Source organism: Hirundo rustica, chromosome 6, assembly GCF_015227805.2.
Source record: "Hirundo rustica isolate bHirRus1 chromosome 6, bHirRus1.pri.v3, whole genome shotgun sequence".
NCBI classification, from domain to species: domain Eukaryota; kingdom Metazoa; phylum Chordata; class Aves; order Passeriformes; family Hirundinidae; genus Hirundo; species Hirundo rustica.
In genome coordinates, this window is record NC_053455.1 from 39949134 (window position 1) to 39973516 (window position 24383).

Below are 24383 nucleotides of genomic sequence, written 5' to 3' on the forward strand. Positions count from 1 at the left end.
ATTCAGTGCTTATCCAGATTTCTTTTCAGGCTCTACCTCTCCGTCATTCACTTTTCCTTCTGCCATCCCATCCGAGGACAATAGATGATGCGATTCTAGAACTGCATGGGAAATTGAACATAAAGTTCTTTATCCTTTCTTTCCCTTTTTTGTTTTTTTGGATTGTTTGGTTAATGAATGCATGACTTAAAAGCTTGCTAATTCCCTCTCTCTCTCCTACCTATGTGATTGCCAACTCTGGAGAGCCATTTGTTAATGTAATTGGGGAATGTTGTGCAGTGCAACATCATACAAGCTTAGTCTTTGAAAATCTTACTGGGTAACTCCAATTGTCACTGTTTATTTTCTTGTCATGTGTTGCCTGTATTTTGCCTAGATACTTGCAGTGGGCAACGAAAAAAAACTCAGTCCAGGACTTTGAGCATTTTAGCTGTTCAAAAAAAGATCCTGACTTTTAAGCAAATAGGTATTCGTTTTTATTACCAAGAATTAAAGGAAGTGGCTTCCTGGAGTTGAAAATCAACTGCTCTGCATGTGTTATTGTAACTGGAAACTACTTGACTGTTGTCTGTCCTCTTATCTTTCTTGAATGGCTAATAAATATTTAATTATATTCACTCCTGGACTTCGGAGTATTTGTAATTCAAACTAACGTTTGAAGATTAGCAGATGTGTTCTGCTGGTCTTGTTGTTTTCAGTACCAAGGAATAATAAAACACACAATAAAAATCAAAGAAATGAGAAAGCAAATCTGTTTTCTTGGTACTGTTCCCACTTCCAGTCTGTCATCTGCTTTCTCCTATGCTGTTTTTTCTTGGTACAGTAATTATTTACTTTTCCCTTTGTCCAGGACCAGAAGGTGTGAAACAAATTGATCTGGGAGAAACAGATGAGAAGAAATCCCAAATCAGTGCAGACAGTGGCCTCAGTTTGGCCTCAGGTTCTCAGGTCAGTGGCTCCTATGCTTGCTTTATTTATGTGGTAAGAGACAGGATTCTTCTATTCAATACTTAATTATGGGAAGACTTCTGGGGTTTGAGTATTCTTGAGAGGGTCATTTGGTAAAATTTCTTCTCCCCTTTCTCTAGGGCATTGGCTTTTGTAAACTCAGTTACAGGACACCATGGTCTTTGACGCTCAGACAGCAATTTCTATTTGATTGGCTAAATAAACTAAAGAAGCAAAAGGCATGTGATTCAAGAGCCCAGAAGAATGGGCAGTGATGCTCTTTCCTTATGGTAAAAACTAATGGGACTCTTCTTGTCCTTTATATGTTTTGATTGCAGAGGAGTGATTTTGACTCTCTTCCCAGTGGAGGACCAACAGTTATGGTCCGAAGTACAAGCCAGGATTCTGAAGTCAGCACTGTGGTAGGATATGCCCAGAGTGAAGTCTGGATGTGATTGAATGCTTGTTGAAGTGGGGAAGGGCGTTTTGTGCCTACATTTCGTGTGGTGTGGCAGCAGTGTCACACACGTATAATGTACTCCGTGGGTTCTCTCTGAAGAGCCTCTGAGTGGGTAGCAGGCATGGGTGTCTGACAGAATGTATGTAGTGCTTGCTTTATGGGCAGATTGCAGCCTTCATATATGGTGCTCGTTGCTGTTACATATTCCTACATATTGGTGTATTTATGGAACTGGTGGATTGCAGCAATGCTCTGAATATGTCTTAGGTGTGTATAAACAATCTATAAAAACCAGAAATTTAAAAAGGTAACCTGAGAGCAAAAAAGGCATTAAAATGCATTAAAGGCATTAAAATGCATTAAAAATAAAACAAATTCTCTGGTGTATTATCTGTTGAAGGTGATTGCTTTATTTTTCTCCACAGGTTAGTAACAGTTCTGGAGAGACATTGGGAGCAGACAGTGACTTGAGTAGCAATGCTGGTGATGGCCCAAGTGTGGAAAATGGTGGCAATTTAGCAGGATCCAGAGGAACTGTGTCAGACAGTGAAATTGAGACAAACTCTGCTACTAGCTCTATCTTTGTAAGGGCGTTGGAGACTTCCTTTTTTCTTCTTTTTTTTTTTTTTTTTCTTTCAATGTATCTTGTATAGTAATATTTCAATGTGTGTGCATGTATGGAAGAGGATCTCTGATTCAGTTCTGAGGGTTAATCAGCAATGACTTACAATAGTACAGTGTCAAAGATGTAGTTTTGTCTGGATACCTTTCTTCCTTACTGGTGCAATAAAAGTATTATTGAAAATAGTAGATTCACATCTTCCACCTCCTTAGAGACTCTACTGATGTTTAATATTAATTCAGTATTTCTCTCAAGCAAATCGACATTACCTTTCAGAGACAGTACAACATTGGTGGACATTGTTCATCCTTAACTAAGAGGAAAATTCCCTGATTCTTAGGAGCAGCTGTTTGAAAAGAGTAAAGGAGTGATCCATTCTAGTTTTAGCAGCTGTTCTGTTTCTTTAAAATATTACTTTTGTTCTATTTGAAGTGTAATCATAACATTTAAATATATTTGCCTATATTTGGAAGATCTCTATGTGTTAAAATCCAAATGATTTGTGAGCACTTCATTTTGTAAAGTCCTTGATTATCATGTATAACCTCTAATATACATCTTGCCAAGAAAATAATGATACACTTGATTGGGCTAAATCAAGCTCTCAGCAGAATAAGAAAACAAATTGTAGTGCCTTAAGATTAGTCTGGGTTCATTATTTTATAATCCTGATAAGATTGTAAAAGCCTTTACTGGGCTTCTGCTTCTCATGTTAAGAAACAAACAAAATCATTGTGTTTCATGGCAGATTTCTTCAAAAAGCATGAAAATGATTTAACCATGTCTGCTTCCTTTCTTGCAAGAGGATGCCCTCTCAATTACTGAAGAGTCAGACCTTTTTTTAACATTGCTGCATTTTTCTACTAAACTAAATAGAATAGAACTAAATAGAAACGAAGTCGAATTCTAAGAACCCTTGCAAGAGATTTAGAACAGAGATGATGGGTGTATAGGATGTGCCATGTATTCAAATATCGCACTGCAGTTTACCCGGTGATAGAGAAATAAATGGGCCAGCTTTGTTGTCACAGTTCCTGCTGGCTGGTTGTCCCAGCTCTCACTCTTCAGGCCAGATGATGTGTAATTATTTGCTTAATGTCATACCTTTATGAATGCATAAGCGTGAAATATAGGGGATGAGTTTCTTTTCCTTTAGTCTGGGAATTGCATTTTTGTTTTGCCTCAGTTTTCCTTCAGGGAAGCACTCCTCCTCTTTGTTTTGATTTCTCTATTTGTCTCTCTGATTTTTCTTTGTCTGACTTCAGATGTTTAGGTGTATTATGCTGCTCTTTGAGCAAAACAATTATTCTGTGAATGTTTGCAGGAGAAGCTTTTTTGAAGTATAGCGTGCAAAATGTGCCTGTTAAACCAAACACCCCAAGAGAGGGCCCTGCAGGGTGCAGAGTTAAATTGCCAATGCCTCTTGTATTATTTTCAGGCCAAGTCTCACAACCTGAAGCAGAGTGTGAAGGACAGCAAAGGGAGTACTCCAGGGAGAGGTCCAGAGGATGGGAGCCAGCGTGTCTATCTATATGAAGGACTTTTGGGTAAGCTACATTTTTTTGTGGGGAGGGGATCTTTCAGGTTGAGGTTCAGATGAAATCATGTCTAGGACAGACTGGAATTTTTACTTTCCCTGACACTGTTTTTAACCTCTAACTGTTGTCCATGCTGGTAGAATAGGAAGGCATGTCAGACCATTCAAAGTAAAGCCAAAGTTTTGCTGGGGAAATTGAATAAGTGCAGCAGGAGATTGGTGTAGTTTGCATAAAATTAAGTCTGTCCAAGTATCTTGTTCTTCTTGAATATGAATTTCTTAAACAGTGTGAAGAGGGGGAGAAGGAAGTTAGCTATGTATGGAAAGCGATCATTCTGCTTAAGTCACTGAACAGAGGGCAAAACTCAGAATACTAAAGGGCTTCGAGTGTATCCTTCAATTAGTACATTGGCTTTTTTGTATTTTGTCTGGACTTGCTGTTAATCAAAAGCTCTCTCTTCCTGTGTTTTTCATCCTTCCCATTTATCGTTCCTACCTGCTTGGAATGGTGCAGGTAGGGATAAAGGATCTGTCTGGGACCAGTTAGAGGATGCTGCAATGGAAACCTTCTCTCTGAGTAATAATCTTATCTTTCCACTTCTCTGTGTGTTTGCTGTGACCTGTGTCTGTGTGAGATATTCCTGTCTCTTTTGGGCAGTGTTAACAGTTTGTGGAAGAAGTTATACTCCTTAAAGAATAGAGATGAGAGGTACTTTACTGTAAGGGATTAAAAATATTGAGCCATTAATAAGAATGAGAGATTTGTCTTGTTTTTTCTTTTACACTTTTCTTCAGTTGTGATAATTGCTTGTGGTTTACAAGTGCCCTTCTAAATTATTTTTTAATATAGTTTCATTGTGTGTTGGCTTATGCTATTTTCAAGGAGTGGGAATGAACAGTAATTAAAGTATCTAACTGGAGTAAATGGAATAAATGCTCAATGGTCATTTTTTTATACATTGCACAGGCAAAGAGCGTTCAACTTTGTGGGATCAGATGCAGTTCTGGGAAGATGCTTTTTTGGATGCTGTGATGTTAGAGAGAGAAGGAATGGGGATGGACCAGGGACCTCAGGAGATGATTGACAGGTAAATTCTTTAGTAGTCCTTTTTCCTCCTCATTGTTTCACCTGGGTCTGAAATAGTAAAAATAGAAGGGGAAAAAATTATTTTATTTCTACTTAACATGCTATTGTCACTTTGTAAGCCTTGTTACTGTACCTGACTATTCCAAAGAGAGCCTTTTCTCTCTCTGCTGGTCAGTAGCTCCTGATACTGAAATACTTTAGTTATGGCATATATATTTTTTAACTCTTGTGGTGAGATACTTCCAGAGAAATGGGTAATGCAAGCATAACAATATGAATGGATGGAATAGACTAGATCATTAGTAAAGCAAGAGATTTCTGTGGCAGGATGACTATATTCTGGAATAATAAATAGTGTGTTGATATAAAATGAAAGGATTAAATATTTCCAGAAATGGTATTTTGAGCCTTCTCAAAATGCAAAGTAACTTAAAGGTGTTTTCACAGCTTGTAGTTAAAACAAACAAACAAAAAAACCCCCATGAGGAAACCCCTCAGCCACTCTCTAGAAATATCTATGTGGTTGCCTGAGGCAGGCTCAGACTGCCTCTGAGATGACTATCTGGACTAACTTGCTCATCCTCCCCTCAGCTCTGTTAACAGCTGATCATTCTGTGCTCTTGTCTACCACCTGCAGCTCTACTGCCTCCATCCATGCTGTCATGGAACATGAAATCTGCTGGCCAAAATAAGAGTTGGTTTGGGGTGCTGGTTTCAAAACTTTTATTCCAGAAACTGCCTACCTTACTTGAAAAAGAGAGTGCCTGGTGCACTTCCTTCATCAGCGTTCTTCCGCCTTGCAGCTGTATTTAAGCTCTAATGCTGGGTAGCTCTTGTGCTGAGTTGTGTGTTCCTCTTCTGACAGTTATAATTGTCACAGAGCTGTGACTACAGAGAGCAGGAAATGGATAAGCCCAGTGGACCACTAACAAATTTCCCACTGAGCAGATGTTATTTGCTTCAGCTAGTTAATAATTAAGGGAAATGTTTAATTACCGATCATGGTGTTTTACTGGAAAATGCCCATTTGACTTAGTGTTTTAGAGGTTTTATTTACCCTACACTTCACAAACAGTGCTGTGTCCTCTGCCAGTGCTTTAGTGAAGTGGATGAAGAATGCCTGTGAGTCTGCTTCAGATGTAGCTCTTCTTGCAGGTATCTGTCCCTGGGAGAACACGATCGAAAGCGTTTGGAGGATGATGAGGATCGCTTGTTGGCTACACTGCTGCATAATATGATTGCTTATATGCTTATGATAAAGGTGACTTCTTTTTGATAGATTGCTGCTCAGATTTAAGCAGTATATTTAGTTGGTGTCTTGAAACCATACATCTCTGTTTATGAAACTCAGAACAGTGGATAATAAGGGCAGTTTCTAGTAGAAACTGTACAGTGGGAAGGCTTTCTGTTACTAGAGAGATTAATTTATTCAAGCCATCAAGGGAAGCATAATCCTGCAAACTCAGCACTTTGGTATTTTATTTTCTTGTTTTGCATAGCAGAGCCTAGTAGGTTTTAATTTTAAAACATATTAAAAATACAACACTTTTTTCAAGCACAAAGAATTCTTGCCAGAGGAAGGGAGCAGATTGAGTTTGTTTTATATACTCCACAACATTAAGATCATAATGCAAATGCGTTAAAAAACAATGTTTGATCCAGCTTGAAATCAGCTCTCAAACATTAGTGTACTGTCTTTGAAGCCTTTAGTATCAATGGCTGGCATTCATAGTAGCCTTTTGAAATGGCACTTGAGGCTGAAATATTTTGCTTCTGAGCTTGCCTGCAGCTCATCTTCAGGAAGAGCCTTTTGTTGTTTGAAGACTCTCTGGGGAGTGTTATAGCCGCTGCCCAGTGACCAGGAAACTCATGGTGAAAGAATAAGAATTCTGAAAGATACCATGTTGTGTTGAGGGCTCCACAGCTGCATAACTTGGGTCTGAGCAGAGGATGAGGTGGAGAAGCTCTTGGTGGGTAGTGGAACTGCAGCTGTGCACATGGGCATGCAGGAAAATCTGTTGTGCACAGCGTCACTTACACAGTAACTGGAAAAAGTGGGATATGTGCAACATTGTCCTGTACTGCTGAGTTAAAGAGGCCCTAGCATGAGTGAACTGGAGATCAGTTGTTTTGCTTCTTAGCAATGGAAACGAAGATATGGTTGGGAGGCTGGAGTTGCCTCCTATGAATAGAGGAGTATGCAAGTGTCTGTATATCTGCTTTCTAGGTGAACAAGAATGATATTAGGAAAAAGGTGCGTCGTCTAATGGGAAAATCGCATATTGGATTGGTGCACAGCCAGCAAATAAATGATATTCTAGACAAACTTGCCAATCTGGTGAGTAAAACAGTGATGAGTGATATACCTCTGGGATCTACAGTGCAGGAAATAAATCGCCTGAAAAATCTTACATATATTCTCTGCAACACTAATTTAAAAATGATAAAAATAATTAATTGAATTTTAAAATGCTACTCGTCACAAGTATAGAATAAAGACTGTGACTATATGACCCTGTTTATAATGTTTTAATGTTACACAGTTATCAGTTAGAGCTGCAATACAAATATGTATAAGCATGACACTTATGTACCACACTTTTGTGCAACATTAATGTTTTCTTAATAACTTTTACTGGCAGGAACCTTTATGATTACTATGACTGGAAGAAGTGTTCAGCTTTCTCTCAGTTTCCAGGCCTCTATAGGACTTGTAGCAATAAATTTCTGTACAAAACCATTTCCAGTATTCATACAGAATAAATCTGATGTCCTGTAATGATCAATAAGAATATAGAATAAAACCTCAGTTAGTAAATTTAGCTGGTTTTGGACCATCACCAGGTTGGACACAAGTTAGGCTCTTTTTAAAGGTAATTTCTACATTTTGAACTTATTTTTCTGCGCAGAAAAGACACAGAATTATCTTATAGTTAATGGGGAGAAATCAGACTGGTTTACTGCAATGATACCAGAACTCAGACACGTCACTTTCCCATGCTGAGTATGGTGCCACGTGAATGTTGTGTGCTGTGATAAGTCTCACAGTCACACTTGTTGAAATCAAACTTACTCCAGTATCTTGCTTACGGCTTTGTCCAAAATTGTCTGCAATAAGCTCAGTAAACACTATTAAAAAACCTTCCTTCTTTCATTTGTGTCACCTAATGGATTTTTTTTTCCGAAGTTCATTAATGATTGCATGTGGGTTTTTTCCTAGAATGGACGGGAACTCCCTGTGAGACCCAGTGGCAGCCGCCACATCAAGAAGCAGACTTTTGTAGTACATGCTGGGACAGACACAACAGGAGACATATTTTTCATGGAGGTAGAGACAAGAATAATACTAATGCAACTCGTAGCAAAAGAAATAAGAGAAAAAGATTTTAAAATCTTATGTAATATTTTCTGCTCCCAGGTATGTGATGACTGTATTGTGCTGAGGAGCAACATTGGAACTGTGTATGAACGTTGGTGGTATGAGAAACTCATCAACATGACTTACTGTCCCAAAACAAAAGTGCTTTGCCTCTGGCGCAGGAATGGTCAGGAGACACAACTGAACAAGTTCTACACGAAGAAGGTTTGTGTCTTATTTAATATGCACAATACTGCAGGGATAACGACACAGAAGAAAACAAATCCTTTGTGTGTCATATTCCATGTTTAATCAACAAATAGCACTCTCTTTCCAGCACTGGTTACTGACCTGCAGTGGCTGTTCAGCAGCACTGACATCTGAAGCTGGCACATGTGCCCTGTCATTTACTTGAAGGCAGTTGTCCGCCAGAAAGTAATTTAAGAAATGACATGTAGTTCTTTTGTTAGAAGAAGAAAAGCATCAGTACTATTAAATACTGTGTGAGCTTGCAGGCTTCTGAAGATAATAAAAATATTACAGACTATTGATGAGCAAAACCTAGGAGTTAATTGTGTAATTTTTAATCTTAGAATCAGAGAATGGCTTGGGTTGGAGGGGACCTTTAAGATCACCTACTTTCAACCCTCCACTGCCATGGGACACCTTCCGTTAGTCCCACTGTCCATGTCACTGGGAAAGGTGTTAAACAGCATTGGACCCAGCAGTGACAACCAACTTTTCACTGATTTCCACTTGGATGTTGAGCCATTGATCTCAACTCTTTTGACTTTGTCCATCCATCAATTTTGTTCCTTTCTATAGTATAGAGTAGTTCAGCCTTCTCTGTGTCCTGTATCTTAGGCTATGGATAGAAAATTTACTAAAATTTAGCTCTGACATTATGGCTTATTCTCAGATATGAAGGAAGGAGAAGAGAAGAATATGCCATAAGGAAACTGATATGAGTAACAAAAAAATAGGTATTATGTGCATGACTATGAAATATTGATTGCTGGAAGCTGAAAGAAAGGGAGGGATTATTTTGATGCTTTTTCTACAGTAAGAAAATGCGTAGGCTCGGTTAGAATGTGCCAAGGCATGAACTGTTCAGTAGCTTCTGTGGTTAAATGCTATGAAATAGTTTCTCTATCATCCTGTAAAACAAATATAAATACTAACTAGTAATTAGGTGTACTGGAACTTGAATAGGCTTTTGGTCATTGGGCACCACATGAGGCTTGTTGCTTTTGTAGAATCTTAGAATCTTGCTGTTCTTTTCCCTCCCGTAGTAATTTGGAGAAATAACATTGTATTACTCTTTTTAAATCTGTTAGTGTCGGGAGCTGTACTACTGTGTAAAAGACAGTATGGAGAGAGCAGCAGCAAGGCAGCAAAGCATTAAACCAGGTACAAGATTTTACATGTTGGGAACATTTGTTGTTTTGTGTACAATCAGCAATATATATTTTTTAATTAATAACTCCTTTGAACATAATCTCCTTTTACTTGGAAATCTTGGGGTAACTGTGCATCCATGTGCAAGTAGCAGATTGTTGTCTTTAGCAAGAGTGTATTTGAAAGGTATTTTAAGAATTGGGTAATAATTTGGTATTAAAAATGTATTAGAAAAGTGTTTGAATTGTGTGAAAAGCCATTCCCCAGAGCTCAGTGGTTCTGCAAAAACGATAATTTTTCAAAAATCATTTTAAGAATGCACTTTTTAGCTGAGCTGAATATTGCAAAAGAAACTAGAAAATGTCTAGATTATTCACATCTTAATAGCCTATATTAAATTATTATTTTAGTCACATTTTGACATTTTAATTGCTTAAAACAATACCATGTAATACAGCTCACAAATAGAAGCCTCCTTCATGCTGCTTATGTATCTGTACTAAAGACTCTGCTCTCTGTGGTATTATGTGATTGCAGGGTCTCACTATGCAGAAATGACATGTGGCATTTAAAGCAAACAAACAATACCCTAATAAATACAGGATGAACTGACACTGATGTTACTTCATGTAACCAGAGTGAAATTTATTACAATACTTAAAATTCTAGTGCTTCTCAGAAAGCTGTCATTAGTGAGTGGACTCACTGAAATGGTCTCTATTATTCTTAATATTGTCCTTTTGCTATGCACATCAATAGGAATGATGTTTTTACTATTTTATATTCCCCTTCCACTTACCATGACTTGGCTGACTGTTTTCTGCATTTTCTCTCTCTCTCTCTCTCTCTCTCTCTCTCTGGATTTTTGTTTTGGTTTTTCGTTTTTGTTTTGGGTTTGATGTTTTTTTTTCTTTATTAACATCGCAGGCCCTGAGTTGGGTGGCGAGTTCCCTGTGCAGGATATGAAAACCGGTGAAGGAGGTCTTCTTCAGGTCACACTGGAAGGAATTAACCTGAAATTTATGCACAGTCAGGTATGAGGGAAATCTGTGAGAAGACTGAGCATGAAGCTTTTTGCAGCACGCCTGTATCGGTGTTTCCTCTTCCCAGAGTATCAATAAGGAGAGGGGTTAGCTTGATGTGGGTAAAAAAACTTAGATATATTTACATGCAAGCCCACAAACATATATCAATATATATATATATATGTAAAAACACACTGAAATTAAAAATCCTCAGGAAAACTATAATCTGTTAAAGAAAGATGTTGATGCCTCTTTCAGCTTATTGTTTCTTGTGGTCTGAATTGCCTAAGCACAAAACAAATGTTAGCCTGTATTAAGGGACAGAAAAAGTGATCAATAATAATCTAAGCTGCTATAATGCATCACACAATGAACAAATCCTCATTGCATAAGCAGTCAGCCTTAAATATACAGTGTTTGAATATTGCAGGTACAGAAAGCAACATTCTGCATTATATTTGGTCTAATGTATTTTAAAATTTTAGAAATTATCTGTAGAAGTTTGTATGAAAATAAAATAGGAAAGTGGCTCTTGATGTAATTCACAAAAACAAGAAAAAAATACTGATTCTTTTTTCCTTCCAAATAGCAGATATTGTGGGCATAGAGGAAACACAAGTAGAATTATCATTTCTTCCTTTCTCTGGATGTTGTTTCTGTTGCTTCCTTTGATCCTTGTTTTTTATTTTGCTTTATGTTTTTTTTGTTTTGCATATCTTAAATGCATGCTATGCTAGACAGTAGAATCAATTTTTAGGGGAGAAGGGAGAGTGTGTGTATGTGTGTGAGAGAGAGAGAGAGAGAAAGAAAAGCTTCTGTCATTTCTGTGTGGAGTGTTTATTCCTTTTCCTCCTGACTAGACTTTTCTCCCCACACAAGCTTTGTTATTCTTTGAGCATACATCAGTGTAGATCCCACTGGAAGTCCACGTGCATCTCAAACACACATGCTCAGAATTTTTAATAGTTCTCCCAAGGTCACAGCAGCACCATGTGCCACTTTGAGTTCCTGTGTGCCAGAATAAAAACTGAGGAGTTGTGAACCTCCCTCAGTTTCCTTGCAGTCTCTTACAAGCGTAGAACCTGGATTATGTCGAACCTGCTGTAGAGTTTCAGATCTGCTCTGTGATGGAATACTCTACTTGACTAAGTTACAGATTTTATCTTTTCATTGGGTATGCTGAAATACAAAGAACTGTAAGAGGAAGTTGTTGGTTGTACAGAATGAATTTTCATAGTTCTTGAAAAATAAAAATTTTTTCAGAAAATTAAACCCGGGTCTCAAAGCAACAGTTTGGTATTTTTATAGATGAATATAATAGAAATTACTTTGTCCTAAGGTAAGGACACACAATAGGAATGTTCTGTTTGCTACTTCGCCCAGAAGTCAAAAAAGTTCTGCTCAAACTGCTCATCCCTATGGAGATGACTAAAACTAAAACTAGTTTCATAAACTAAAGGCAGGCACATTCACATTTGCAGTGAGAAAAGGTGTATGAAGAGATAGCCACATCAGCAGCAGCATGGTTTTTAAGTGTAACAGGCATCTTCACAACATAAACATGCTCAGTGTTAAGCACATAGTGAGCACACATATATCTGTGCAAAAAGAAAAACTCCAGATTCAAGCCTTTTTTTTTTTTTTTTTTTTTTCCTCTCTCTCTAAAAGACTGTAATGACATTAAGAAAGAAACCTTAGGGGAAACCTTGTATTAATTTTTAGTCTGGAGCATTACTTTAATTTTGCACAACAGATACTGAGACCTGTGCTACTACCAGAACTGATAGAATACCAGCTTTATCATATCCTTCCTTAAAGAGAATAGTGTTCTAATTTGTTGTCTGTCATGAAGATTCCTATTTTTTTTTTTCTGGAAAAGGGTCTGTACAGGTCAGACCGAGGACTTATGCCAGCAATCTCCCTCACCTGAAGGATTATTCCTTCTCTTCATCACCTTTCTAATCAAGCTGTAGCCAGATGAGTTGCCATTACTTAAGATGGATATTGAAACAAGTGAAGTTCTGGAAAATACACTGCATTTATTCAACATGTTTAATTCTTGGTCTGTTAGATTATATTGCCAGCTGACCAGAGCATTTAGTACCATTTAGGGGATCTAAGAGATACATCCTTGTTTTCCATCTCAAAGCAAAGTGTCTAGACAGATATCAAACGTGTGTCATTTGAGGGTTTCTCTAGAATGGACAACTGTAGCAGTTACATAAAGGAGTCCTACTAGTTGCACTGTGCCAAAAAAAAAAAAAAAAAAAAAATCCCCTCCAGTTTCATAATCGTTGGAGCTAAAGGATTTTGACATTCTTATTCTGACACACGTTAACCAGACTATTTTAATAAAAGGTTGGCTATTCTGGATGATATTTTCTTTTCAATTCCTGTATACATTGTGTGAATTGCTCCCTAAAGCAGTTGATTTCAGAATATTTATATAAGCATCATTAAAACCAGGATCCCACAGCCGTTTTTCGGTGTTGAAAATGGCATTTTCTATTTCTGTTGAGTTTGAATGGCGATACTGACCAACAAAAGCCTACAGGATCTTATCAGGCCAAGCTTTCGCTTCATCTTCCTCTCCTTCCTTAATATGAAAGCCTTGGTCTTGGCTGTCTTTCCAAGTATTCTTTTCATTATCGTGGCTTACTAGTACAAGGGATTTTTATTGCTCTGCTTGATTGGACATCACAGAATTAATCTAGAACCTAGGAAGAGAGGTTTCCACTTTTGAAAAGATAAATATAAATGGAGTCCACCTGAGAAGACTGAACATACTGCTTCAGTGTGAAGCTTGCTGTTGTGAAGCAGTTTTTGAAGGCTCTTGGTTTGTAGCTCTTGGTTTTCCCACCCTCTTGTGAATTCCTTAGGAAATGTCTCAGATGCATGGTGGTACAACCTGTTATTGACGTGTGAGAGTGGTCTTTAGTGTTCACAGATTGTCTCACCATGCTGCAGCACATGAAAGTTTAAGAATTAAAAATGTTGAAGTCTGTCTGTGCCTAGCAGGTCAAAGGTTGTTCTTTAGGATAGGGAGGAATCAAGTATACCTGTGGCATCGGCAGGTAATTCTGAGTTCACATCTACAAACTCTGATGTAATATTGGGACTCAGTAGCCTGTGCCCATTATGAATTCATCTGTGTCAAAAATAGATGGAAGCTTAATAACATGCATAAGGCACATGTCCATCTACAGTAGGATCCACACTGAATGCTCTGTCTTGAGGAACCACAGTTTCCCTAGGGTAAGTAACTGCTATTTCCTTTATGCGTGTTTTCTAATGGAGTGAGAGAAGAGTGTCTCTATCCCTTAAACAATATAGTAAGAAATTGCCCTTTTACTCATATCTTCTGAAAATGGATTGTAATTGTGACAGACTCGATAAATTTTCATCTTGCTCATAGGTCTTGTGGAAATGCAGCACTCCATAACATTAACTTGTATCGTGAGCACCTGGGGCAGTCGTCTCTCAGACACTTTTGCTCTTCCCATATAAAATGGCCAGTGCTTTGCCTGAGCTCTTCCACTGAGTTGATGAATTTTTCTACTTCAGACTATTAGCAAAAACTTTTCACAGAAAAGATTACAGAAAAACAGAACTAAGGGCAGTAAATGAAGTATTCTGTTCTTGATTTGTTTATTCTGTAAGAATACCTCAAAAAATAAAATCTTTTTGACTGAGTAAACTGATACAGAACATGAATGAAAACAGGCAAACAAAAAAAAGATGGGATTAAGTCTCCTTTCCCTTGAGTGCCTGAACATAAGCAGAAAGCAAGATTTTTGGTTAAGTAAGTGGAAGTTTTATGTTTTTATGTTGAGCAAAAAAAAAAAAAAAAAATCTCAGGTCTGTTGGTTAGTTCTCTGACAATAAAAATAACAATAAAATTCCTTTGACTTGAAAATCAGCATGTCTTATCTCAGATGTATGTGCATTTACTGATCTCTCTTGATACAGATAAGTCTCTTCAAAAAACCCCACAACAATTTCTAGTGTTGACATCCTTTGTCTTTCATGCATAGCATATAATGCATGACTACATTGGTGCTGCTAATATGGGATTCAAGAGGGTTGCAGTTTTCCTTTCTCTTCTTTCCAAGACAATGAAATTTCTCCAGTACCATTTCAAAAAAAGGTCCTGTGATCATGGTGTCTGAAAGGTGTAGACACTCAAAGTATCAAACCACACTATTGTAATACAGTTTTGTAAGGACCTCTCTACGGTGTTTGACAGACACTCCAAGTATTAGGGCAGTGTTACTCTTAGTGTTCCTCTTGCCTTGAAAAGCAAGTCTACTAGAAACTGGGATATGGATTAGAGTCCTTGTAGCAATTGCTTCAGCTTCTTATGTCTGTGTACTGACTTTGACCCTTCTGGAGATGTGCACAGAAGAAGGGGCTGTTTTGTATCTTCAAGTAGATCGGATGTTGAACAAACTTGTTATGCAAAAGGACTTGTTTACTCGTGCAAGCTTGGCGTCTACATTCTGGACTGAAAAACCTCGTCATGTAGTTTGACTGCTTTTGTCTTTTGGGGTTCATGTATGTAAGACATGACTTTTAGGCAGGTTTGTTTTCTGAATGAGTTGCTCAGCTGGCAGAGCCATATGTGAAGTGAGCAATCCATAGAGAAGGATCCAAACTCTCCCATCCTTCTCATAGCAGAAAACTGGTACTGACTGTTAAAAGGAGATGGTTCTAAGAGTAACTCTGAAGATTACATGTCATAAGCTCTAGTAAAATCTTATGTGGCAGAACCATCAGGGAGAAGAAAGGTTAGTGGTTCCTCATTGGATTCAATTTGACTACTTGGTAGGTTGGGAGGATCAGTATCAGGGTGGGAAGTACAGTGCCCCTTACCTGCCCTCTCTGCTGGAGGAGGATGCATGGAGGGGCAGAAACTACCTGGGATGGATCAGAGGCTACAAATAGTGCCAAATTTGGGAGCCAGCTTTATTCTCGTCCCCCTCTTTTGCTGTATTTCAGGTGTGTTGGTATTCTTTTTGCAATAACTCATTTGAGTGCCTGAAGGGGTAGCAATGTTGGATATGTCAGAGTTACTAACTCCTTCGTTTCTCTTCCATGCTTTCTCCTCCTGCAAGGAGCGGAAGGTACTTCATCTTCTGCTGTCTTCGCTTCTTAGCACTTTTAAGTTTTTTGTTGATTTCTAGCATTGTGGCAAGTTTGTCTCCTGAATATTTATTTCACCCTTTATTTATATATTAAACTGTAAATGAACTGGTAGTGTATGCTATAAAACTTCAGGTTGCATCTGTCGTGATGATGTTTTTGTTTAATTTTGATTTTTGGTTTAAAAAAACCTACAAACCCGACTAATTTTATGTTACTTTTCCTCCTGTTTTTGTAGGTTTTCATAGAGCTGAATCACATTAAAAAGTGCAATACTGTGCGAGGAGTCTTTGTCCTGGAGGAATTTGGTAATTACATTATTTTGATATTAGGTCTGTACTCACATGGCAGTAACTCAAATTTCCAGTCTTCAGATTCAGAGTTGCAATGCAATTTCAAAGATGAGAGAGAATGTAGGTTGCATATAAGGAGTTGCCTGAGAGATGGGTGACTTCACATAAAAATTTGCACATTAATTTTTATTATATTAAGATTTGTGACTAGGAGCTTTTTATTATTAGATGGAGAAAAGGTCCTGAGTCTTCTGAAGTAACAAAACCCGGGTGTGGATGTGTGTGTGAATTTTATTTGGTATGTTTCTTTTTCATCTGAGAAACCACATTTTTAAAGCAGGATTTAAAGCTGAACTTTCTCAACACACCATGCTTTCATTACAAAGAATTACTGTTAATTGCAAAGCTTTCTTTTTGCTCTAGGTGTAGTTTGATTTTTGTTGAATGGAGCAGAAGCTGTTTTGTCAGGTTGTACTTTATTTATCCTGTGATTTTTACTTTAGAGCATGAGTGGAAAAGTAAATGTTAAGGAGAGCAGATAGTTTGTGCTATTTTGGTCAGATATTTCTATTGCATATCTACCTACACCAGAGGCTGGGCAAAATTTCAGGTTACTCTTCAGTGTTAGTGTCAGTCACAATATCCTTAACTAGGGTCTGAAAAATATGAATGGCTTCAGATGCAGCTCTCTGGCCATGTACTTCTCTGCAAAACCAATTTGGTTTATTCTTCCAGTTGTCCTTGAGACATTTGTTTAGGTCTTAGGAGTATGTATGAAACATAGAAACTGAAATTTACAACATTCCATAGTAGATCAGCATACGTACTTTGGCCATTAATCGGAATCTGAATCAGCAGCTCCCATTACCAAGACTCTCATTGTTCTTTGGTGCTGTGAGCAGAATGTTCTGGCTGAGGGATTCTCCCTTGAATTATAGAAGACTATTAATATGAGATTTCTGAAGTTAATGTCTTTGTCCATGGCAACGTGTTGTCGCCTTTGGGTGACACAGAGTTCTAAGTGATAAGACCCTTCTGGCCGTTGCAGTTTGCTTGTTGTTTACCATAAATCTCCCAGCTGTTTCAGATTTGAATTCGAGAACAGTTTTATCCCATTTTTTGAAAATGTTGTTCATGGTTCATATGATCAAATCTGTGTATTTAAACTGTGAACATTTTCTAGTAGTTTAGATGTTCATAAGTTCTGTTCAGTTTCTGTTCCTTTGATATCATATTTTAAAATCATTCATTTTATTACTTTCAGAAATTTCTTAAGTCAGTGAAAGATTTTTGATGGGTTTTACAAAAATGAGAATTCAGAAGCTATAAAATTAGCTTAAAGAATGGCTTCAGCTTCTGAAATCTTTACTTAAATTACTTGGATCAGAAGTTAATTTAGGATAATTTTTGAGGTTTTAGTGCAAAGTACTTATTTTAATAGTTTATTTATATAGCACAAGAAGAAAGATGGTGTTTGACTTGGCTATTTCTACTTAATTTGTATTTGTGACTCTGTAGCAGAGCATTTAGCCCTTAAATTATGTCTGTAATAAATGTAAGGAAAAGTATTTCTTCTTTTTTTACAAAAGATTTTATAATCAAGGGCCTATTGCAAAAGCTAGAATTGTCATATGGAACTTATAAAAGGGTAAATTTAAGAAGTAATTAAAAATAAACTGGGAGTTGAAATCTACAAGCAAAAACTGAGAAATTAAACCACTTGAGTTAAAAATATCCTTGCTTACAAAATAGAGGTCAAAGGCAAGAACCAATTTAGATGTACCAAATGAGATTGACAGTTTGCCCATCCAGCTAATACAGAGAAAGGAAAAAAAAAAAAAAAAGGCAGGATGTGGCAGGGTAGCTAACTTTTCTTCTTATGCTGAGATTAGAGTCTACCTCAGAGCTGTTTTTTAATTGTTGTAAAGGTGAGAGGATATGACAATCTGTCCTGTTCAATGAACATGTTTGATAGTAGTAGAGTAAAAGCATTCAGCAAAAACTTGCCTGGACTTCTTAAGAATGAAGTTATTTAGTGTTAAACATTGTAAAACTTGCCATCAGATTTATTATAGTAGTAACACATTGAAGTAGTAGATGCTCTTAGAAAGGCTGAGTCTGGTAAGTGTGCTTACCCCAGTCTGGTGGGAAGTACTTCAATGCAAGATTTTGATTTTACCAAGCATGAGTGTTCCAAATTAATGATAGCACAGGAGGAAATTAAAGGTCTGTTTGTGTTAGTGCTGGGTTTAGATGGCAGCATCACAGCTGGACTTGTGGTTTCAGAGCAGGATGCAGAAGTTCAGGAATTGTGTCCCACAAACGAAAGTGTGAACTTAAGTAAGTGAGGAGATGTAAGGTTCTTCCCTCTGGAATTTGAGTTACTGCTGTGTCCTTGTGCTTTCTTGTGGCCCCTTCACCGCCGCTGCTATGAAAACCTTCATTCTCCAGCAGGTAAAGTGATCTCCCCAAACTCATTTTGTGGTAGCACCATATTTTCATTTACAGGACCAAAGGCTGCAGGATGGTGCTTAATTTACTCCCTTCATCCACTCAGTTCAAGAGCATCAGGAATAACTTCTAATGTTAGAAGAAAAGTGCTAATTTCTCAGTTTGAGGCTTGAATCTTTGAAAGCTTGTTTTTTTTTCTTTGGAGTTTTTCCTTGTTGTGGGGGGGGAGGGTGTCTTTTTTTGGTGGGTGGGCAAGTTTTTTTTCCTTTCTTCCTTTTTTCTTTGTATTCTGGAGTGGTAGTGCTTTGACCTTTGTGTTTGTAAATGCAGACCCACTCTTCTTAATCTTCCTAACTCAGTCCTCTCAGGAGAATTCTCTGCATTGGAAGGACTGTGAAGGAGTACTTTAAGTAAAGACAAGGCAACTTACTGTGAAGTGGAGAGACAGTACCTTGCTTAGCTGCTCTCCTGTTCCCTCTCTTCCTGCTCTCAGTTATGACACAGGACTTTACAGCTTCCCTTCTCTCCTTCCCTCGTGGCACAAGGTCCTTACAGCTTTCCCTTCCTGCTTTTTGAAGAGTATATGAACAGTTGTATGTTATCCAGTGGGCAGTGAGACTTACACAGCTGTAAAAGCCCTACCCTATTTGGCTGTGCACCAGCCTCACTCCCACCCTTATCCCCTGGTGACATGGAGTTAATTTGGAACATCTGGTGCCAACGGGTAAGGTAGCTTGGATGTGCACCTCCTTATCTCCCCAGCTTTAGTCTCTGGTATCACTGGGGCAGTGCAGCCTGGGTGTGCACTTCCCTTGTTTCTCAGCCCTTCATTCAACTGACAACACCAAGGAGAGTGAGAGTTGGAAAATAAAGCAAAAATGTTTCTTTTTACCATCGTATTCTGTACTTTTCAATAGATTATTTTCAAGAATGGCAATACCATGACATTGACAAGAATTAGTAGGTACTGGTTTATATTTTGAGAACTTTCTCAAACCCAGTCTGCACTGCCTGCTCTTGGCCCCTTAGAGTGTGATCCGTCTCCCTCTCCAGCGTTCAGCTGTGTCATATCATAGTTGAAGAGGTGACATCTGCATGGATAGGTTTTGTTGTGAACTTTTCCTGGGTCTTCATACTGAACTCATCTGCCTCTGTTTCTTTTCTTGTCACTAGTACTATATGTAATAAAACATTTATCCTTCCTCTATGAACCTGGAATGATTTGGTTTTGCATAATTTCTGTACTGCTTCTTCTGAATTCTTTTGTTGTGACACAGAAATTTCATGGCAAATTCCAGATATTCTGGAAGGGAAGTACTCAGAGTTGGTCGTGGTATTCCCCTGATACTGATGTTTTAAATTTGCCAGTTGTATGTTCTAGTGTGGTCTTTGTTCTCTTCTGGTGATTTCCCATGGTATCTGTTCACAACATTTGCAGACCAAGTGCAGGCCAAAGGCACAGTTCAGATGCACTGCACACGAATGGGGTGGTTACAGTTTGTTTTTTTATGCATTCTACAATGAGGAAAAAAAGACCAATTTCCTTTAGCTATATTATGCCAGTTTTCTCTCTATCAGTTTGAGGCAGTGCAGCAGAACAAGGTCAGTTTTTCTGGATAATAGGTTTTTTTCATCAGTGCTCTTTTTATATAAAGATTTCTATAAACCAACCAGCCTGGTATTTTAGGAATACGTGTCACTGAACTCAGCATTTTTTTTTAAGGCAACTTATTCAAAAACGATGAATGTTTTCAGTGAGTATGTCAAGTAAATACTATCACACATCTTATACAGGAGAAAGAATATCTTGAGAAACTTGAAACAGAGCTGGAAAACAGTCTTCCAGTTAAGAAAATTTTCTCCCTCAGCTCCCTTTTTTCCCCCTCTGGATTTCACTATCTTACTATACAGTGTCCAAGAGTTCTTTTGAGATCTGTCATTCAGCAGAGAAGGGTTCAAACTCTCAAGGGTAAAATCTTTGGCATTCATATAGTGACAAATTCCTATGGAATTTTTGGGTTATGTTTTATTGTAGTAGGCATTAGGTGTATTTTGTCATTAAGCCTATTTTTTCATTATTTTTACTGTCTAGCAGGAATAAGTAAGATGAGAAAAGCCAGTCTCTTAAGAGCCATCAAATATCTGCTGTTCCAAACAGAGGCAGTGAAAATTTTTGCCAGCTTGCATAATTTATTATGACATTACCAGTGTCTTCCGAGGAAATATATGATGTGAATGAAAAGAGGTAGAATTATGTAGAAGTGAGGGTTAGTGAAGTGCCCTGTACCTGCACCTGCTGTCTGTCTGCATCCCTTCCCTTTCCCATGGGAACATTGTGCTATTTCTTTCCCATTTGCCTCTCGTTTTTTGAACTTTTTGTTTTGTCTCTTGCCCGTCCGGTTTTAGTTCCTGAAACTAAAGAAGTGGTGAGCCACAAGTACAAGACGCCAATGGTGAGTCTACTGTGCCACCTCTGGTGGTTCTCTAGAGGATGTACCTTTACACTTTCATGTGGGGAAAGGAATTACATTGAGACTGCAGGATTTACAGTGAAGCACCAGCTGCTCTTTATGATATTTGCATTAGAGGGAGATAGCAAAACTCAGTGATTGTTGAACCTATGAAATCAGAGGAACTCACCAGTACTGCAGAAAGCACTGTCTTCTTTTTTAAGACAGATAAAGATGAAAGGTAGCCAAGTTGGCATCAAACTGTAGCACAGTGAGAGCTGATGGGACTGTTAATTTTAAGACAGTGCAGAACACAACCCTTACTCCATGGAATGATGGAAAGGGAGACTACTTCCTAAAAATAAAATGATTGTTAGCAGTTTACAAAAAATTCTCATCTCCTCATGAGCAGTGTCTTGTGAGAGAGCAGTAGAAGTATTGATTCCTGCTGTATAGATGAATTCTTATTCTGGTATAATGTTCAGTTTTTATAACATTTTTGTGAACACCAGCACTTGATAATGATACTTAACACTTTTACACATGGTCAGGCTTATATGCACTCATGAGGAAGAAATAGAAGCCAATGATTAGCATCAGAACTGAAATTTCAATTTACGTCTGAAGTGCAGTGTGCACATTTGGTGATTTCATGGAGACTCAGTCCTTCAAGAGGAGAGAAAGCAAAATTATTTGAAGAAGCTGGAAATGTTTTAGAACAAAGTGCTTAGAACATATGTAGTTTAAGAAGCAAATAGCTGTATCTGTTAGTAAGAAAAGCCAGTTTAATGGGAAAAAAAGTACTTTATGGAAATGTTTTCACTTGTACTGAAATACAGCAAAACATGTTGTTGTGCTTATTACCTTTGCAAAAATTTTAAATGTCAGTTTAAAGGACAAGAATTTTTAAGATCATCAGAACATCTGGTATTAGAACTAGTGTAGAAGTTAAGCCTTAGTCTTACCTTCACTGAATTGTGCTGCCAGTCATGTGGTAAAAGAGGATTTTCGATTAAAAAATAGCACAGTTAATCAGTTAAATAATTGTAAAACTGAGTAGTGCTATGTGAAATCCTCTCTTTCAGTGCCTCCCAGAAAATATCTTGTAATTTCATGGAACAGACCAAAAGCAAATATGCAGAATGGTTTTTCTGAAGCCAGCTGGCCAACTTTCTAGCTTAGCATACTGTCGCAGCATACTGTTCTTAAAAATTATAAAATCATACTGTTAAGCAGCTAATGTTTTTATCCAAAAAGAATTTTTTAGTTTGTTATATGGCTCTTCTCTCTCTGTCTCAGTTCGAAGGTGGTAGGGGACACATTTTCCTGATTTTATCTGCGGCCAGAGTAGCTGTCCCATGAAGGAAGACATGCAGGAAAATACAAATGTACAATGGGTTATGTAAAACAATCTGAATTTCAGTATCTCTTCTTCTGAATTCTTGTAGGCTCACGAGATCTGCTACTCCGTGCTGTGTCTCTTCTCTTATGTGGCTGCAATTCGTGGAAAAGAGGCAGAAAACAAAAGCAAACCACCTCGACCAGTTTCCAGTTGATCGTGATACTTGGGAATATCCACCCTTTAGCACACTGATATGCAGCACTCCCAGTTTTACTGCAGTTACTGGAGCTCACTTTCTGTCTTTTATGAGAACTTGATTATTTATGTATGACCCTGCAAGTCTTTCCCCATTGAAAAACCTAAGCCTTCCCTGTTCAGTCTCCTTCTGAATTCATCCTTAATGGAATTTTTAAATGAGCATTTAATCAGACAGTTTTGAGCATCTGCATCCAGCTGTGAGTGACTTCCTCTGGACATTCCTTTGAAATCCTTTTTTGTTAAGATGACTAATAGCTTGAGTTTGGTTGTTTTTGTTCTAGTGGTACTTGTTACAATTCAATCACTTTACAACTGCAGGCTTCTGCTTTCAGATTCTCTGGTACATGCACAGTGGAAGCAGCCTGGTCCTGTATGTTGTTTCAATGTCGTGTTTTTTGTTGTTTTCCTTCTGTGTTGTTCATTTTTAATTACCAACATGGAGTTCCTGGCACTCAGTTCTACAGTCCCTTTGGTAGAGATGAACAATTTAGCTGTCATAGTCTTGAAATATCATGTGGCAGTTCAAGTTTCGTTATTTAATTGGTCCACCTGTGGAGATGAGTGCTTCTCAAGTGGAGGGAGAAACTTCGAAGGCAGTATAGTGTAAAAAACCTCAACGCTTCATGGGTTCTGTGGATTTTCAAATGGGAGTTCAGGTAAAATTTGTAGCTACCCTAGAGGTAGAGTTCAGAGATCAAAATAAACACTCCCTAAAGCAGTTAATCACAGGGATTAGAAAATTAATAAGGCAGTGTAAAACTTGGAAACATTACTGGCAGAAGCACAGAAATCTGCAGAACATGTTCAGAAGCCCAGAGGATCTTTCTGTCTCCAGATTTTTTCAACTATTGCTTTTTTTTTTTTTTCCTTTTTTCAGTCTGTACCTGTATAATGAAGGGATCTTGAAAATATTGTGTTTATGTATAATGAAACTCATGTAGTTAAAACTATCCATCACATTCCTTATTTTAAATAGGCTGGATATGAATGTTTTTTTGCATCCTGTTTTTGTTCTTGAATTGTATTGTACTTGTCTGGAAAGCTCTTAGGATGCTGGAAGGTGAGACTGTCTAGAGAAAAATAATGTTACATGTAAAATACCAGGAAAAATTGTTCTGATACGAACTGATGTAGTGTATGTTTTGACATTGAATTCTGACTAAATGCACCCAGAAATAACCCTGTTTTGGCTTGGTCAGGGTATCTACCATTTAAAATGGAATATACTAGTATGGGTGAGGATGATGTAAATATTATAGTATCACATCTATTTATAGAAACTGTACAGCTCTCTGAATGTGAAAATAAAATGTCATTCAACCAGCAACTAGTTTTCATCCTCCTGTGCTTTTCTATCGTTTGTTATTCCAAAACAAATGTAATTAATTATATACAAAATACACCGCACACACATGAAATAGTGGAAAAGAGAAGACTCTGAATGGACAATCTAAATTTCTTTCCACATAAGCAACTTTAAATAATCTGGTTTGTTTGTTTATTTTTTTTTTCTTCTAATGCAACATCTGTGTCATTTGTCTTTAAAACAAAAGTGTTTGAAAAACATGAATAGGGAAAACAGACACATCTGAAATATGGAAATTTCTTTTGCTTGCTTGCAAGTAGAAGTGGTACTTAAACAATCTTTCATCCTTTCCTAACATAAAAGCAAAAGTGAAATTGGCAAATAATAAAATTAGCCTGGTTTGAATTTATTTTCTTTCTTTTGTCTTCTGAGACTGTAAATTTTCTTATAGCAATATCTGAATTTTTAGCATTTGTAGTTTTCTGCGTACTACTGTATTTCAAGTACAGTTAAGACTAAAAGCACTTTGGTGTACAATAGAGGTTCCATTTATGGGATGCTGGGTCCCACTGAGGTAAACAATTTCAATTTTCAGGTTGTAATTATGTTAGTAGGCCTATTAACGTAATCAACTTCAAATTATAGGGGGAAGATTATTAAATGCACAACATCATTTTCTATATACAGCTCCTTTTTAAATTACATA

The 24383-nt window shown here is 37.5% G+C and overlaps 1 protein-coding gene across 29 annotated transcripts in view; it reads left to right on the forward strand.

Annotated features, from left to right (window-relative positions):
- Positions 1–23698, forward strand: part of MADD (MAP kinase activating death domain) — a 72286-nt gene extending 48588 nt beyond the window's left edge. For 21 of the 29 annotated variants that reach the window (XM_058420992.1, XM_040066955.2, XM_058421002.1 and 18 more), the window contains 15 exons: positions 851–948; positions 1287–1370; positions 1834–1992; positions 3469–3577; positions 4082–4144; positions 4535–4655; positions 5810–5915; positions 6882–6992; positions 7875–7982; positions 8073–8237; positions 9350–9422; positions 10338–10444; positions 15816–15885; positions 20728–20774; positions 22220–23698. In XM_058420992.1, the coding sequence (XP_058276975.1) occupies positions 851–948; positions 1287–1370; positions 1834–1992; positions 3469–3577; positions 4082–4144; positions 4535–4655; positions 5810–5915; positions 6882–6992; positions 7875–7982; positions 8073–8237; positions 9350–9422; positions 10338–10444; positions 15816–15885; positions 20728–20774; positions 22220–22327 (1529 nt within the window). In that variant the 3' untranslated portion in view covers positions 22328–23698. The remainder of the gene's footprint in view (positions 1–850; positions 949–1286; positions 1371–1833; positions 1993–3468; positions 3578–4081; positions 4145–4534; positions 4656–5809; positions 5916–6881; positions 6993–7874; positions 7983–8072; positions 8238–9349; positions 9423–10337; positions 10445–15815; positions 15886–20727; positions 20775–22219) is intronic. The other 8 variants (XM_040066991.2, XM_058420999.1, XM_058421004.1 and 5 more) reach the window with 2 other exon arrangements.
- Positions 23699–24383: the final 685 nt, after the last annotated feature.